At 39.5% G+C, this 16,313-nt stretch overlaps 1 protein-coding gene across 4 annotated transcripts in view; it reads right to left on the minus strand.

Annotated features, from left to right (window-relative positions):
- FRMD3 (FERM domain containing 3) overlaps nucleotides 1-16,313 on the minus strand; it is a 379,109-nt gene that overhangs the window by 13,382 nt on the left and 349,414 nt on the right. Inside the window, exon 1 of one of the 4 annotated variants that reach the window (XM_061200528.1) lies at nucleotides 14,580-14,736. The exons of the other annotated variants lie outside the window; for them this stretch is intronic. Coding sequence (XP_061056511.1) covers nucleotides 14,580-14,706 — 127 coding nt within the window. The 5' untranslated portion in view covers nucleotides 14,707-14,736. Of the gene's footprint in view, nucleotides 1-14,579; nucleotides 14,737-16,313 lie in introns of those variants that run through there. 4 annotated transcript variants of the gene reach the window in all.

Consider the following 16,313-nt stretch of genomic DNA (forward strand, 5'->3'; position numbering starts at 1 on the left):
TTTTTTCTTTTTGTTACATTTATATGAGATAATGGATACTAACTAAAGGTAGTGCAGTAATCATTTCACAACATTTGTAAGTCAAGCCATTATGCTGTATACCTTAAACTTATACAGTGATGTATGTCTATTATATCTCAATAAAACTGGGGGAAAATGATGCGCAGGACTGAAGAATTACTGGTTTTATCTTTTAAATATCAACAGATATTTCCTAATAGCTCTGGTATGACAGTCCTGAGCAGCCTAAATGAAAGATACCATAAAACATGCAAGCAAAATACAAAGGGCCAACACATGAAAAGGGCCAAGCACATGAAAAGAAGCTCCACATCATTAGTTGTTACCACAATAAGATAGCACTTCACACCCACTAGAATGGCTATAATTTTTTTTAATAGATCTTTATTGGAGTATAATTGCTTCACAATACTGTGTTAGTTTCTGTTGCACAACAAAGCGAATCAGCCATATTTATATACATGTCCCCGTATCCCCTCCCTCTTGAGCCTCCCTCCCATCCTCCCTATCCCACCCCTCTAGGTCATCGCAAAGCACAGAGCTGATCTCCCTGTGCTATGCGGCTGCTTCCCACCAGCCAACTATTTTACATTTGGTAGCGTATATATGTCAATGCTACTCTCACTTTGCCCCAGCTCTGCCCTCCCACCCCATGTCCTCAAGTCCATTCTCTATGTCTACCTCTTTATTCCTGCCCTGCAACTAGGTTCATCAGTACCATGGTTTTGTTTCTGTTTTTAAGATTCCATAAGGAGGCAAGAACGTACAATGGAGAAACGACAGCCTCTTCAATAAGTGGTGCTGGGAAAACTGGACAGCTACATGTAAAAGAGTGAAATTAGAACACTTCCTAACACCATACACAAAAATAAACTCCAAATGGATTAAAGACCTAAATGTAAGACCAGACACTATAAAACTCTTAGAGGAAAACACTTTTTGACATAAACCACAGCTATAATTTTTTAAAACCTGAAAATAACAAGTGTTGGTTAAGGGTGAGGAGAAATTGGAACCCTTGAACATTGCTGATGGGATTTTAAAATGGCTCAGCTACTATAGAAAACAGTTTGGCAGTTCCTCAAGTCAAACAGAATTACCATATGATCCAGCACTTCTACTCCAAGGTATATACTCCAAAGAATTAAAAACAAGTACTCAAACAAATACTTGTACAAAAATGTTCAAAGCAGCAGTAATCCAATAGTAAAAAGTTGGCAACAACCCAAACGTCCATAAATGGATGAATAGATAAAATGTGGTTTATCCATATAATAATATTATTCAATCATTATAGACATACAACATGGATGAATGTCAAAAACATGCTGAGTGAAAGTAGACAGACACAGAAGCTTACATAACATATGATTCCATTTATCTCCATATGAAATATCCAGAACAGGTAAATTCATAGAGACAGGAAGCATACTGGTGGTTGCCAGGGGCTGAGGGAGGAAATGAATGGGGAGTGTCTGCTTAACAGGTACCAGGTTTCCTTTTAGGGTGATGAAAATGTTTTGGAACTAGAGAGAGGTGTTAGTTGCAAAGCTGTGAATGTACTAAATGGTACTATATTTTTCATGTTAAAATGGTTGATTTTATGTCATGAACTTCACTTCAATAAAAATTAAAAAAAAAAATGCAAGCTGTAATTTTTCTACCATCATATAATACTCCATGAAACCTGAAGGGAGAAAATGTTCACAGTGTAAGGAAAGATGACAAGAGTTATGACTTTCTGGAATACTACATCTTTACATATCTGGTATTCCATATCCCCAGAAGAAAGGTCATTTTACTCTCCTCTTTGGGAAAGCAGTGAAAGCAACATATTGTATATGAGTGGCATAACTGCTCTAGAAAGACCACTCCCAGCCCCTTTGGCTATTTTCACCGTCCTGTGGTCACAAAGATCTTCCATGCTCTTTGTTCTTACCTAACAGCATTTTCTCATGTAAATGGGCTTTCCTCCTTAAGTCTCCTTTTCCTAATACGAAACCTATTCTCCCTCTGCCTTCTGTTTTCCATATCCTTCTCCTATAACAAGAGGTAAAGGGAAACCTCAGGTTTCTGGACTGCAGTATTTTGTTGACGGCAACTCCATTCTTCCAGTTGCTCAGACCAAAAACCTTGACTTTCCTCTGTTCACTCTCACAATGGACCCATCAGCAACTTCTATGTCTCTACCTTCAAAACACACCCAGAATCGGACCACTTCCTACTGTGTCCACCGCTACCAACCTGGTCTAAGCCTCCATCTTTCTCACTTACATTACTGCAGCAGCATCTCATCTGGTCCCCCTGCTTTAGCCCTTGCCTATGTAAGGGTCATTGTCAACACGGCAGCTGGAGTCATCCTTTGAAAACATAACATGGATCATGCCACTCATCTGCTCAATGTCCTCTAGCGGTTTTTCATCTTCCTCAGAGTATAAACCAAGTCCTTGCAGGGATGTCTAGGGCTCTACTCAGTGAGCCCTCCCCTCCTCTCCTAACCTCTCTGACCTTGTTCTGCTAGGACCCTCCCCCTTGTTCATGCCACTCCAGCCACACAAGCCTGGCTGTCCCTCAAACATGCCAGTTAAGCTCTCTCTTGCTGTTCTCTCTGCTTGGAGCACTCTGCCTTCAGACAGGTTCACACTCTGTCCCTCTTTGCAGGTTGTTAAACAAATGTCACCTTCTCAGTTACATTATGTAAAATTTCAGCCCATCTCCCCAGCACTCCCTATCCCCCTTCCCAAATTTATTTTTCTTCTGAGAAATCCAGGATCTAAGAAGGAAAAATAGAGCACTAGCAAGGTGAAATAGTGGCTTCTGGGAGAGACATAATCATGGTCATTAATCCAGGGTCACAAAAGCGAGTGCCTCTACAGGCCAGGCAGGTGCCTGATGTGAATGAGTGCAGGCCAGGTATGGGACAGTAGGGAGTGGTGGTGACCGGGGAAAATTGGCCATATTGAGTTCCATCTGAAAGCTTTAAAATTCAAATTAAAAAAGAAATCTGTGCAGTCCATACAAAAAGAGCCTGTGGGTATTTTTAGGCCTATAGGCTGCTAGTCTACAAATGCTACTAGATAAATGCTGTGATAAAATCAGCTAGATTACTGATGTTTCAAAGTCGCCCAAGTATTCCAGTACTTTGATCTCAACAACAGAAGTATTCTCTTATGTTTCTGGAAAGGAGGAGTTAGGCAGGGAAATAAATGCTTTCTTCCCTGTCATAGTTTTTCTAACCACTAGCATTAGATGTGCTGGAGTTTCATAATACTTTTCCCGTCATCTCTAGGCTCAAATTTTTAGTGGGATAGAGTGGAAAGTAGACCAGACAAAGGTTGGACAACCCAGTTCTGCCACTTACTTATGAGACTTTAGTTCTTAAGTAACTTCCATCGACCAATTTATGAATAAAGAAGATGTGGTATGTATATACAATGGAATATTACTCAGCCATATAAAAGAATATTACTCAGCCATAATGCCATTTGTAGCAACATGGATGGACCTAGAGATTATCTTACTAAGTGAGGTAAGGCAGACAGAGAAAGACAAATATCATATGATATGGCTTATATGTGGAATCTAAAACAAAAATGATACAAATGAACTTATTTACAAAAGAGAAACAGACTCACAGACTTCAAAAATAAACTTATGGTTACCAGAGGGGGAAGGTGGCGGGGAGGGATAAATTAGGAGTTTGGGATTAGCAGATACAAACTACTATACATAAAACAGATAAACAACAAGGACCTACTGTACAGCACAGGAAACTCTGCTTAATATTCTATAATAACCTATAAGGGAAAAGAATCTGAAAAAGAATAGATATATGTATAACCGAATCACTTTGCTATACACCTGAAACTAACACAACATGTAAATCAACTATACCCTGATATAAAATAAAAATTAAGAAAATATTCTTGGAGCTCAGCTTGCTTAACAACAACACAGGAGTTAACACCTACCTCATAAGGCTGAGGTGAGGGTTAAACAAAATTATGGATGCATAAGTGCTGTCTGTATCAAAAAAAGCTATAGGAATTATATGTTACTATCTTACCAAAGAAAATTAGGCTACATTGGCCTATTTCTAAGCAATATGTACATACAATCTATTGACAAGCAATATCATTTTATCAACACAGATTAGTTTTCTAACAAGTCCACTATTACAGAGTACAAGGGAAATTATATTATAGTTGGTTACCCATATTTTCTTAATTTTCTTTATGTGATAGATGCTTACAGTTTCCTACATGCCTTTTCTGATGAACTGGACAAGAATGTCCAAAGAGACCAGAAATGCTAAATTAGTGAGACAATCTACACTGTTTCATTGAGTTTATTTTACTTCATCAGTACATGAGAAGCGTCCTAAATGTATTCACAAAGCCCAATGGCTAAAAACGTTTTTTAGAAGTGATATGACAATGCTTAAGGAAAAGGAAATAGCTTTCAAATTTCTATAATTATGCAGCCCAATTAAAATTATATAATAGCTGAAAGTTTCTGACACACAGGAAACAATAATGTTAACTTATATTTTAGTAAATATAACTATTTTTATGCCATTATTATCATTATTCAACTTGAAGAAATACTTCATGAAGTAAAATAGCGAGAATCAAAAGACGCTGAAGGAAAAGACTGGCCACTGATGATGGACAGGCTATGTGCCTGCTGTGTACAGTCAAGCAGCTTGTGCACTGCTCATTCCAGGCTTTGGCAAATGGCATCACTGGTCACCACCATTCAGGTTCCCTCTGTGGCACCCCAAGTCACTCTGTGCTGGTACCCAACTATGGAATGCCCCGTAAACCTGCAGAGCAGGGACACAAAGAAAGCGGTACCACCACCTGGCAGGGAGGAGGGTATTTTAGAAAATTGTAGAGGCTTTTTTGGCGGTCACAATGATTGGCAGGGTCAGCATCATTTAGTGGGTGGGCGTCAAGGATGCCAGACATCAAAAAATGCATAGGATGGTCCCACAAAATAATTATTTTGCATCCCATATAACTTTTAGATGTCCTATTAAATATTATCCATGTTGGTGAGAAACCTACTTAGAATGATTTGAATCTAGAATCTACCTGTGTTTTACATTTAAACCTAAAGCATTTAGATATGATTTTAACATATTTTGAATTTTTCAGGCATACAACCACTGGGTAAATTGAAGGAAGTATCTTGCCAAGAGCTGTTTACCTGTTCAGAACATCACATCACTGCTGTCCGAAATGGCTAAGGTGTCCAAGATACCTACATAGTAGCACACGTTCTTGCATCTGTTGAGTGGTGCCCATGTCCCCCCCCGCCATTACATTCACAGAGGAGCCAGCATCCCATGCCTTCATTCTGCCTCCTGGTGAATCATGCTTAAGAAAAACCTTTGGAAAGACTTAACTATTTTATTATGAATTACTTCTAAGTTCTCCTGTCATTACACTTAGAGCATTATTTTGACTTTTAAAGTTATGTGTAAGTAGACTGTGTTTTCTCCGAGTTTCACTTCAGGATGGTAGAGAGAACATTAAGATCTTTATTACTGAATCTGAAGGGCACACTGAATCTGAAAGGATTGACAACCACTGCTCAAGAACACACGAAATTGTCAGGTCTCTATGGAGGTCACGTATTTGTTGCCTATTAACCAGAACCGTCCTTGCTGAGGTGGGCTAACTTCTGATTGATCTACTTATGTTGATCGGTGTAGCCATCCTGTCTCTGGGAGGTGTGCTCTACTCTTGAATTGAGGATAGGGACAAGAAGAGTGAAGGAAGAGTGGGAGAGAAGGAAGAGGTCATCGCTCCACTTCTAGGAAATATGATGGCGTGAAAAGAACAGTGGCCTGGAATTCTGGGGACCTAGATTCAGTTCCACAGAACTCTCTGTGTGTCCTTCGACATGCCACTTCAGTTCTATGAGTCTTAGACTTTTTACCTGAAAAATGGACCAGATCCCTTCCAGTCTAGGTCTCTCAAAAAAAGTCCCACTTGACACTATACATATACTTTCCCTGAAAGCACCAATCACCTGCATATATGAAGCGGAGCTACTTCTCCTGTATCTATTGAGAAACATTGTGGGAGAGGGGAAAAGTGCACTAAAATTTTTAATAAATTTTTACAGGGATAAATATTTTAAGCACATGATCATGTGATATTCATAAGAGGAGATGAGGAAACTGAGGCTCAGAGACGTTAAGTAACCTGCACAAGGTCATGACGCCAGGACACAACAGAGCAGGGGTTTGTACCCAAGCCTGCCTGACTCCAAAGCTTGTTCCAGACCACCATGTTTTCCTGAAGAGAAGGGGATCTGAGAGGCCCAGAGAGACCCTCACTTCTTAACTAAAGAGGAAGAGTCTTGTGTTATTGGCCAATTTCATTTGCTGAAACCACAGTATCATTATATGTAAGGTGATCACTTGTCCCTATTTGCCTGGTACAGTCCCACGGTATGCCTGTTTCCTAGCAGCATTATTAAAGTGCCCCTTTCACTCTCAAAAGGTTTGCCTAATAGATTTTATGGTCACCTAATTACGTGTTTATATGTCATACCTCCTGTGATTGTATCCTGGAAGCCAAAAAAAAAAAAAATCACTTGCTGTTGTGGGGATTAATGGTTTAGGTTAGAAATAAGCTTTCAAGTTCACTGTATTATGCATGTGCTATCAGTGCCCCAAATGTTTTCTATCCACATGAAGCAGCATGCGGACTTCCAACTGTAGGAAGATGGTACACCATTAAACTCCTGTGTGACTCCTTTATCTTCCCTTTGCTGGGGATAAAGTCTAATCCTTCAAGTGAAGCTCATGTCTCATGGGTTTAAAGAAAAGATCCTGAGGATGACGTGTACTTTTTCAGATGAGGGTTTTCACTTTCAGGCATAGACACTGCAAAATATCTCACACTAGAAATGTTCCTGATGCCTCTGAATACCCTTGGGAAGCTGCCTGCTCATTCTATTTAAAACCCATAAGAGTCATCCCAGTGACTCAGGAAAGTATAGACAAATGGAAACTTAGACACACACACTCACACACACTTCACAGCAAATCCTAATGTTCTTCCTAGCCATGAACATCAATCTCACTTCTCCTTGTGGTCATCATCTACCAACCTCCTGGTCATGCCTCTAGAATAGCTGAATATTTTGAAACCTTTGTCTTACCATTTTTTTTGATTTCAATATCTAGAATTCAAGAGAATTCAGTCAATCCTTGTCCTCATATTGCAGCAGTCAACTGCCCCTTCCAGACCACTGAAATGGCTCTCACCAAGATATCCAATGATCACCATGTTGCTAAAGACAATGTGTGTTCTCTTCTGTCCTCCTACTGACCACTCTACCTCTGTGACTTCACACTCTCTTGGTTTCCATCTCATGATTCTAAGCTACCTCTGTCTTTTCCACAGTCTTTTCACCTCTATTTGTGGTAGCCTCAGCTCTCTGCTCTTGTCACTCTGTACCCTCCCCCTTAGAGTCTCAACCATATGCACGGCTCCACCATGCTACTGCAGCATTACTCAACACAGCTCTGCAGGTCACTTGTGTCCTTGCCCATTGTTCCTTGAAATTAGTTTGGGAAACTGTGCACACTATCACCTTTTGGACATTACTATTAAGGTTAAGAGTACAAGCTCTCATCAAAAATTACGGCTATCACTGTGGAAAACGATATGGAGATTCCTCAAAAAACTAAAAATAGAACTACCATATGACCCAGCAATTCCACTCCTGGGTATATATCAGAAAAAAACCAAAAACACTAATTCAAAAAGATATATGCACCCCAATGTTCACAGCAACATTATTTACAATTGCCGAGATATGGAAGCAACCTGTCTACCAACAGATGAATGGATAAAGAAGATGTGGTGTATATATACAGTGGAATACTACTTAGCCATAAAGAAGGAAATTTTGCCATTGCAGCAACATGGATGGACTTGGAGGGCATTATGCTAAGTGAAATAAGTCAGAGAAAGACAAATACTGTATAATATCACTTATATGTGGAATCTAAAAAACACAACAAACTAAGGAATATAACAAAAAAGCAAACTCACAGAGAAAAAAACTATTGGTTACCAGTTGGGGGAGGGAAGAGGAAGGGGAAATACAGGAGTAGGGGATTGAAAGGTATAAACTATTAGGTATAAAATAAGCAGCAAGGATATACTGTACAACACCAGGAATATAGCCAATATTTTATTTTTATTTTTTCTTTTTAAAAAAATTTTATTGAAATATAGTTGATTTACAATGTTGTGTTAGTCTCAGATGTACAGCAAAGTGATTCAGTTATATATATATATATATATATATATATATATACATATATATATATATATATATATACACATATATATTCTTTTAAAAATTCTCTTCCATTATAGGTTATTACAAGATATTGAGTATAGTTTCCTGTACTATACAGTAGGTGTTTGTTGGTTATCTATTTTATATATAGTGGTGTGTATATTTTAATCCTAAACTCCTAATATATCACCCCCTTTCCCCTCTGGTAACCATAAATTCGTTTTCTATATCTGTGAGTCTATTTCTGTTTTGTAAATAAGTTCATTTGTATCATTTTTTTAGATTCCACATATAAGCGATATCATATGATATTTGTCTTTCTCTGTCTGGCTTACTTTACTTAGTATGATAATCTCTAGGTCCAGCCATGTTGCTGCAAATGGCATTATTTCATTCTTTTTTATGGCTGAGTAATGTTCCATTGTGTATATATACCACATCTTCTTTATCCATTCATCTGTCAATGGACACTTAGGTTGCTTCCATATCTTGGCTACTGTAAATAGTGCTGCAATGAACACTGGGGTGCACATATCTTTTCAAAAAATGGTTTTCTTCAGATATATTTTATAATAACTATAAATGGAGTTATAACCTTTAAAAATTGTGAATCACTATATTGTATACCTCTAACTTATATAATATTGTACAAAAACTATACTTCAAAAAAAGTCATGGCTATCATCAAAAAGACAAGTGATTACACGTACTGGTGAGGATGTAGGGAAAAGGGAACTTCTGTGCACTGTTGGTGCAGCCACTATGGAAAACAGTATGGAGGGTCCCCCCAAAATTAAAGGTAGAACTACCATATGATCTAACAATCCCCACTTCTGAGTATATATCCAAAGGAAATGAAAATAGGATCTTGAAGAGATATCTGCACTCCCATGTTCATTGCAGCATTATTCACAATAGCCAAGATATGGAAACAACCTAAATGGCCATCAATGGATGAATGGATAAAGAAGATAGACGATGTGGTATATGTATACAATGGAATATTATTCAACCATAAGAAAGAAGAAAATCCTGCCATTTGTGACAACATGGATGGGCCTTGAGGGCATTATGTAGGTGAAATAAGTCAGAGAAAGACAAATTCTCCACGGTATCACTTATATGTGGAATCTAAAATAAACAACAACAAAAAAACACAACAACAAAGAAAAGCCAAACTCATAGAAACAGAAAGTAGAAAAGTGGTCGCCATGGGCTAGGGGGTGGGAGAAACAGGGAAAGGGTGCAAACTTTCAGCTGTAAGATGAATAAGGTTTGATGTTCTAATGTAAAACATGGTCATTATAGTTGATAACACTGTTTTATACAATTGAAATTTGCAAGAGAGTAGAACTTAAATGTTCTCACCAAAAAAAAAAACAAAACTGATAAATATGTGAGGTAATGAATGTGCTAATCAGTTAAGTAGGGGGAATCTTTTCACAATGTACATCAAATTGCCACAATATATACTTTAAATATCTTTCAATTTTATTTGTCCATTATACCTCAATAAAGCTGAAATTAAAAAGAATACAGGCTCTTAAATTATCTTTCTGTGTCTGAATCCTGGCCTTGTATTGTCATGTGACCTTGGACAAGTTACTTAATCGCTCTGTTCAGTGAAATCTATAAAATGGAAAAATTCAGGCCATACCGCGTGGGGATACTGTGCACAGAGGAGTCATGAATTAATGCGTGGGAAGTGGCTGGCTCACAGTAAACACTCAGTAACATTACTATTTACATATTAAAATGTCTGAGAGGTCCCAAAGAGAAGAAACCAGTTTTGCTTTATTTAACTCAATATTTCCCAAATTTATTTGACCAGAGAAGTTTGAACATGACTTAGTTTAGTTTGAGAAACACATGTTACTGAATCTCTGACCCATCTCAACTCAAAACCGTCCAATGAGCTGCAGACTCACCACACACCTGGATGTAGGCTTGTATCCTACATCCAGTCTGTATCTCCCACCCCAGACTTTCCCTCCTCTACCAGTTACTATATAGTAAATGGTATCACCTTCTACCCACACCAGCAATCTAAGGGTTGGCCGTGACTTCTCACTCACTGCTTACCCCATATCTGTCACCAGCTTCTACAAACTCTGCCACCATATTCACTTTCAAAGCGGTGCCTGCCTCTCCATCCCCCCCATGCTTACCACTTCTCAACTGCAGGACAGCAATGGCCTCCTCACTGGTTTCCCTGACCTCAGTCTGGCTCCTTCTCAATTGTTGCCAGAACAATCATTTTTAAATGCCTAAGTAGTCATATGAATCTGAGTCAGGCTGGAACCTGGGACCCTTTGCTGCAGTGCTTGCACCTGGACACACCTCTCCTCCAGCAACAAAATACAAAGAAACTGTATGGGACTAAAAATAACTGTGTGCATGTGCAGTTGGGGCAAATACTGGAGCCAAAAGATACAGAGATCAAAAAACCCAACTGCCACTTTTGAAGAGCCTGGAGCAAAAACAGGGTGTCAGGAGCAAAAGTAGGGTATTGAGAATACCTCCTGCACACAACACCACCAGAGGGGTGAGCAAAACACCTAAGCCACCCCTCTGGCCTGACCCCTGGACACACCCCTACCCTCACCCCACAGAAGGAACAAGCTTGCCCCCTCAGGGAGCAAGCAAGCAAGGGAACCTGTTGTTTGTTCTCGCTCCCCCCTGCTGCAGCAGGGGCCCCAATAAAGCCTTGCCTGAATTTCTTGTCTTGCCTCTAGTCAATTTCTATTGACTAGGGAAGGCCATGAACCCTGGTTGGTAACAAATCCTCTTCTTAAAAGGTTTTTCATGGCTTTCAGGATAAAATTTAAACTCCAGCTTAGTATAAAAAGCACACCTCTACCCCACACATTTCCACCGTTCCTATCTATTTAGAGGTGCCCAAATGTGTTACGCTATATCATGCCTCTGTGCCTTTGCACAGACTGTTGCCTCTCCCTGGAATGTCCTGCACTCAGATGGCTCCTACTCCTTCTTTAAGACCTCATGTGTCACCTCCTCTCAGAAGGCTCTCCTACGTAGATGCTTATCTCACAGTTTCCATGGTTGACTCATTCATTTCTCTCCCAGATGATTAGTCTCAGCCAATGATGGTAATTCCATTCTCTTGGCGGTCTCTGGTTTGGAAGTGGGTATGTGAGCCAACCCTGAATATGAAAAATGAAGGGAAGAGTCGCCAGGGGGAGAGAGTTAGAGGGGGAAATTCTGACAAAGGTTTCTTGCTTCTAAGAACATACAGATACAGACTTTCTCTTGACATTGTATGTGAAAGAGACACCAGGAATTCTGGCAGCCATCCTATGATGCTGATGGCAAATGGTCTGAGGAGGAGTTCTGGCCAACTGAGAAGAGCAGTGCAGAGAGATAAAATGAACCTGGCTTCTCAATCCTGGAATCATCCCTGACTCTGGACTTGGTGTTGTCTTGGATAATAAATCACTTTATTATTTAAACCAGTGTTTGTTAGAGTTCCTTGCTGCTAATGTCATGCTAACTGATGCAGCTGTCACCATCTCATGGGTCTCTCTGTCATCACAATCAATCATCACACCAAAGTCAAGAACATGACAAAAAACCCTCACTGAACTTCAGCGTCATCCTGGTGGACCTCAATAATGCAATATGATAAAGACAACAAATAAGAAGTGTAAATATTGGAAAGGAAGGCACAAAACTGTCACTATTTCCGGGTGATAGTATCATCTACAAGAAAAGGCAAAGATTCTAATAAGCTAGGGGAATTAATCAGAAGTCAGTAAGGTGTTCAGATTCAAAGCAGGTGATTTACTACACACAAGCAAAGACCATAAAAAATATGATAATGGAAAATCCCATTCAAAATAGCTAAACGCACAAATTAGAATAGCCACGTAATATCCAGGATATCCATAAGAAATATGCAAAACTTGCATGAGGACGACATTAAGACATAGCTGAATAACCTAAAAGAAAATCTGAAAAAAATGAAGGAATATAGCAGTGTTCCTGAATAGGAGAAGTCAGTTATTTTGAAGATCTACATCTCCTCTAATTAAACTAAAATTCACTGCAATTTCAATACAAATCTCAACACATTTTCAGAAATGACAAATGGAGAAAGTGCACATGATTAATCAAGAAACTCTGGATAAAAAAAGATCCATGAGGGGGAACTTGACCTGTCTGATGTCAAAACTATACTATAGTTAATAATGGAGCAGGAATACTAAAATATGCAATTCAGAAATATACCTTTGAAAATAATGAAAGGTTATGATAAATAACTTTGAGAAAAATCACTAACCAACTGGGAGAGGGAAAAAGTATATCCCTTCTTCATGTCAAACACACAAAAATTCCCAAGAAGTTAACAGGTCAAATAAAAACAAATATTAGATCAAACCACATGAAATCACGATTTTTGTAGGTCAAAAGCAGCTGAGTATCAGCAATTTCACATAGTTCAAGCTAATGCATTAATTATGAGGATGAAAACACAGAAAACATGTTTATAATCTTGGAATGAGGGAAACTGACATAAAATAATAAAACTTAGAACATAGAAAAATTAAGTAGTCTGCACATGCAGAAGCTGTCTGTGCATATGAAAAGTGCCTGTGCTACAAAGTTAACATTAAAATAAGTTAAAAGCCAAGAACAAATTATGAGGAAAGAAGTTAATACTTGTAAAAGGCAAAGGATTAATATGCAGATTATAAAAGAATTCCCACAATCTATAAGGGAAGGACAAAAACAAAACAGAAATTCACAAAGTAAACAAGTAATTCCCAGGAGAAATGCACATGGACAATTATCCTTTGAAAAGATGCTCACCCTCACTAGTAAAAAGGAACAGGCAAATTAAAACACTAAAATCTCATTTTTTTTTTTCAGTCTTAGAAATTGGTCACATCAGGGTTAGTGCTTATGTGGGGAAGCAGCCATTCTCGTACTCACCTTGTTAGTGAGTGTTAGTCTTTCAGAGGATAATTTATTTGCCCATTTCCATCAAAATTTAAAATGTGTATATCCTTCAACTTTTAAGAATCTGTCATAGAGAAATACTTGTATATGCACATTCATTGCAGCACTGTTACAGCTAATAAATAGGAAATATCAGTTTTCCAACAATAATTTGGTGAATAAATTATGACATCTCTACACTACATGATATTATTCAGCCAATTTTTAAAAGGATACAGATTAATATGTATTGATATGGAAAGTCCTTCAAGCCATATGATAAAGTGAAAAAAATGAATTGTAAAATAATACATATAGAACAATCCCATTTATGTAAAAAAAAATCCTATATCCATTCTAGACGTCAATGTGCATAGACGGGCTATCAGGAGTATTAGGGTCAAGGAAAACATTCTATAAAATTGTACTTTAAAAATCTTTTATAATAAGAACACATCATCTATTATCTATGTCATTATACAAATACAATTCATTTCATTTCAATTCACTTAGAAGTCAGTTCCACACATGTGCATGTGGTATGGCCAATTCCAGACATTTCCCAGGATTTTAAAAATTTTAATCATTTGGTGAAAACCACATATACATATATAACAGCAGCTCCTTTCCTGCTGTAGGCTCTGATTTTTTTAAATTCCTATTTCAATTCCTATTTTCCCCCAAGGACCACAAAATAACACACAAAATACATTTTCAATGAAAAGGAAATTAGCAGAACATCAATTTGATCCCAGTTCTTTAACTGCTATTGTATTTCAGGACAGCTCTACTTTGAAGATAAAGGGGAGTTTTGCCTCATCCAGGCAAGCACACTTGAAGATCTTAAACTTCGAACAATGAAAGGAGGGAGGAGCATCTTTTGGTCATCCAATCTGTCCTCTCTATGATCTTCAGTCATTCCTGGGCCATCTGGATTGGACACCCCACTGCTGCCTCCTTCCTAACCGGGCTACTACTGGCATGTAATTTATTAGCCTTTAGAACGACTTCATACCATTTCGCTTAATAGGAGGGCCAGGAGCCCCCTTTCAAGCCCTCCCATTTTCCCTCAGCGCTCGCTTGCTCACTCTCTCCTTCCTGCCTGCCTCTCTGCTTTTCTCCCTCCCTCTCTTTCTCATCCTTATCACAAACCTCTGACACTGGGTTCGCCTAGGCTTCTCTCCCAGCCGCCGGCCCGCGGTGAGCCGGCAGCTGGAAAGCCCGCACTCTTCTCAGGCGCGGAGAAGAGCCCAGCGCAGGGCACGTACCCGTGTTTCTGGCTGTGATCTTGGGACTGTGTCTCAGCAGACGGACAAACACGTTGCTGCTGCAGTGGTTCACCAACTGCAGGCGGAGACCTCTCCGAGTCTGGATCTTGACCAAGCATTTTGCCATTACTGGTTCTTCAATTCCCTCAGTCTCCTCCGCCTGTCATGGCCCAGGGCAGCTACCGCCAGCCATAGTGGCTTTGACCTTTCACTAACTGTCCATCCTGTTTTAAAGGACCGAGGCAGGCCACACTGAATGAATCAAATGTCAGGCTCCTAATGCAGCCAACAGAAATAACTCAGGAGGGATCAGCATGGGGCCGGAGGAGGGAGGGGGCTGCTATTTTTAAACTCTCCACTCACTCCCCTAACAGACAATGAAATAATATGCATCATCCCTACCCCAGCCTGTCCTAAACCATCCAGGCCAGAGGACCCCAGCCAAATGCCCTACAGTGTCCTAAGAATTGAATGTCCCCCCAAAGATAAAAACGACAACTGGACAACTCTGCAATGGAGAACCCCCCCTTGATTTCTTTTTAAAAAAATTTGAATCTTTATTACATTCTAGAGCAGCGCTGTCCAATAAAAATACAACGCAAGCCACATTAAAGAAGAAAGCATATGAAAAGTAAAAGAAATAAATTAAAATTAATTTTAATAATGCTTAAAAAATTTTTTTTAAATTTATTTATTAATTTATTTATTATTTTTGGCTGTATTGGGTCTTTGTTGCTGTGCGCGGGCTTTCTCTAGTTGCAGCGAGCGGGGGATACTCTTCGTTGTGGTGCGCGGGCTTCTCACTGCAGTGGCTTCTCTTGTTGTGGAGCACGGGCTGTAGGCGCACGGGCTTCAGTAGTTGTGGCACGCAGGCTTCAGTAGTTGTGGCTCATGGGCTCTAGAGCACAGGCTCAGTAGGTGCGCGGGCTTCAGTAGTTGTGGTGCGCAGGCTTCAGTAGTTGTGGCTCGCGGGCTCTAGAGCACAGGCTCAGTAGTTGCGGTGCACGGGCTTAGCTGCTCCGTGGCATGTGGGATCTTCCCTGACCAGGGCTAGAACCCATGTCCCCTGCATTGGCAGGCGGATTCTTAACCACGGTGCCACCAGGGAAGCCCCAATAATGCTCTTTATTTGAAGCCAAGATATCCAAAATAGTATCATTCACTATATAACAATATCAAAATAATAAAATAGTTTAGATACTCTTTTGGTACTAAGTCTTTGAAATTGGTGTGCATTTGCACACTTACAGCATGTCTCCATTCAGACCAGCCGCATTGCCAGTGCTCAGCAGCCACAGGGGGCTGCCATGTTAGACAGCACAGCTCTGGACAAATTGCTGAGCTCCTCACAGCATTATCTCTGTTCTCACAGGGATGCTAAAATTTTCTTCATTTTACAGAGCAGGAAACAACATCCTGGAGAAAGTAACTGCCCTGACCAAATTTATAGAGTTAGTAAGTGGCAAAGCCATGATTTGAACCTAAGCATCCAATTAACATCAGTTGACTAAGAAGACAGTCCCCCAGGAAGAGAGCTGTTACTGCCCCCACTTCTAACCACATGTGTTTTCAATGCAGGATCTAAATGTTACATTCTCTGTCTCAGGACTTTTGAAAGTCCTGCACTTGTACCTGTGAGGCATGAAATGTGCTTGCATCCCAGAGTAAGTGCTCAGGGAGCAAAATGTTTTCAATGTTTTCAGAATATTGAAAAATTCCTATATTTGAAAAAAT

This window comes from Eubalaena glacialis, chromosome 9 (genome assembly GCF_028564815.1).
Source record: "Eubalaena glacialis isolate mEubGla1 chromosome 9, mEubGla1.1.hap2.+ XY, whole genome shotgun sequence".
In the NCBI taxonomy this organism is placed as follows: Eukaryota; Metazoa; Chordata; class Mammalia; order Artiodactyla; family Balaenidae; genus Eubalaena; species Eubalaena glacialis.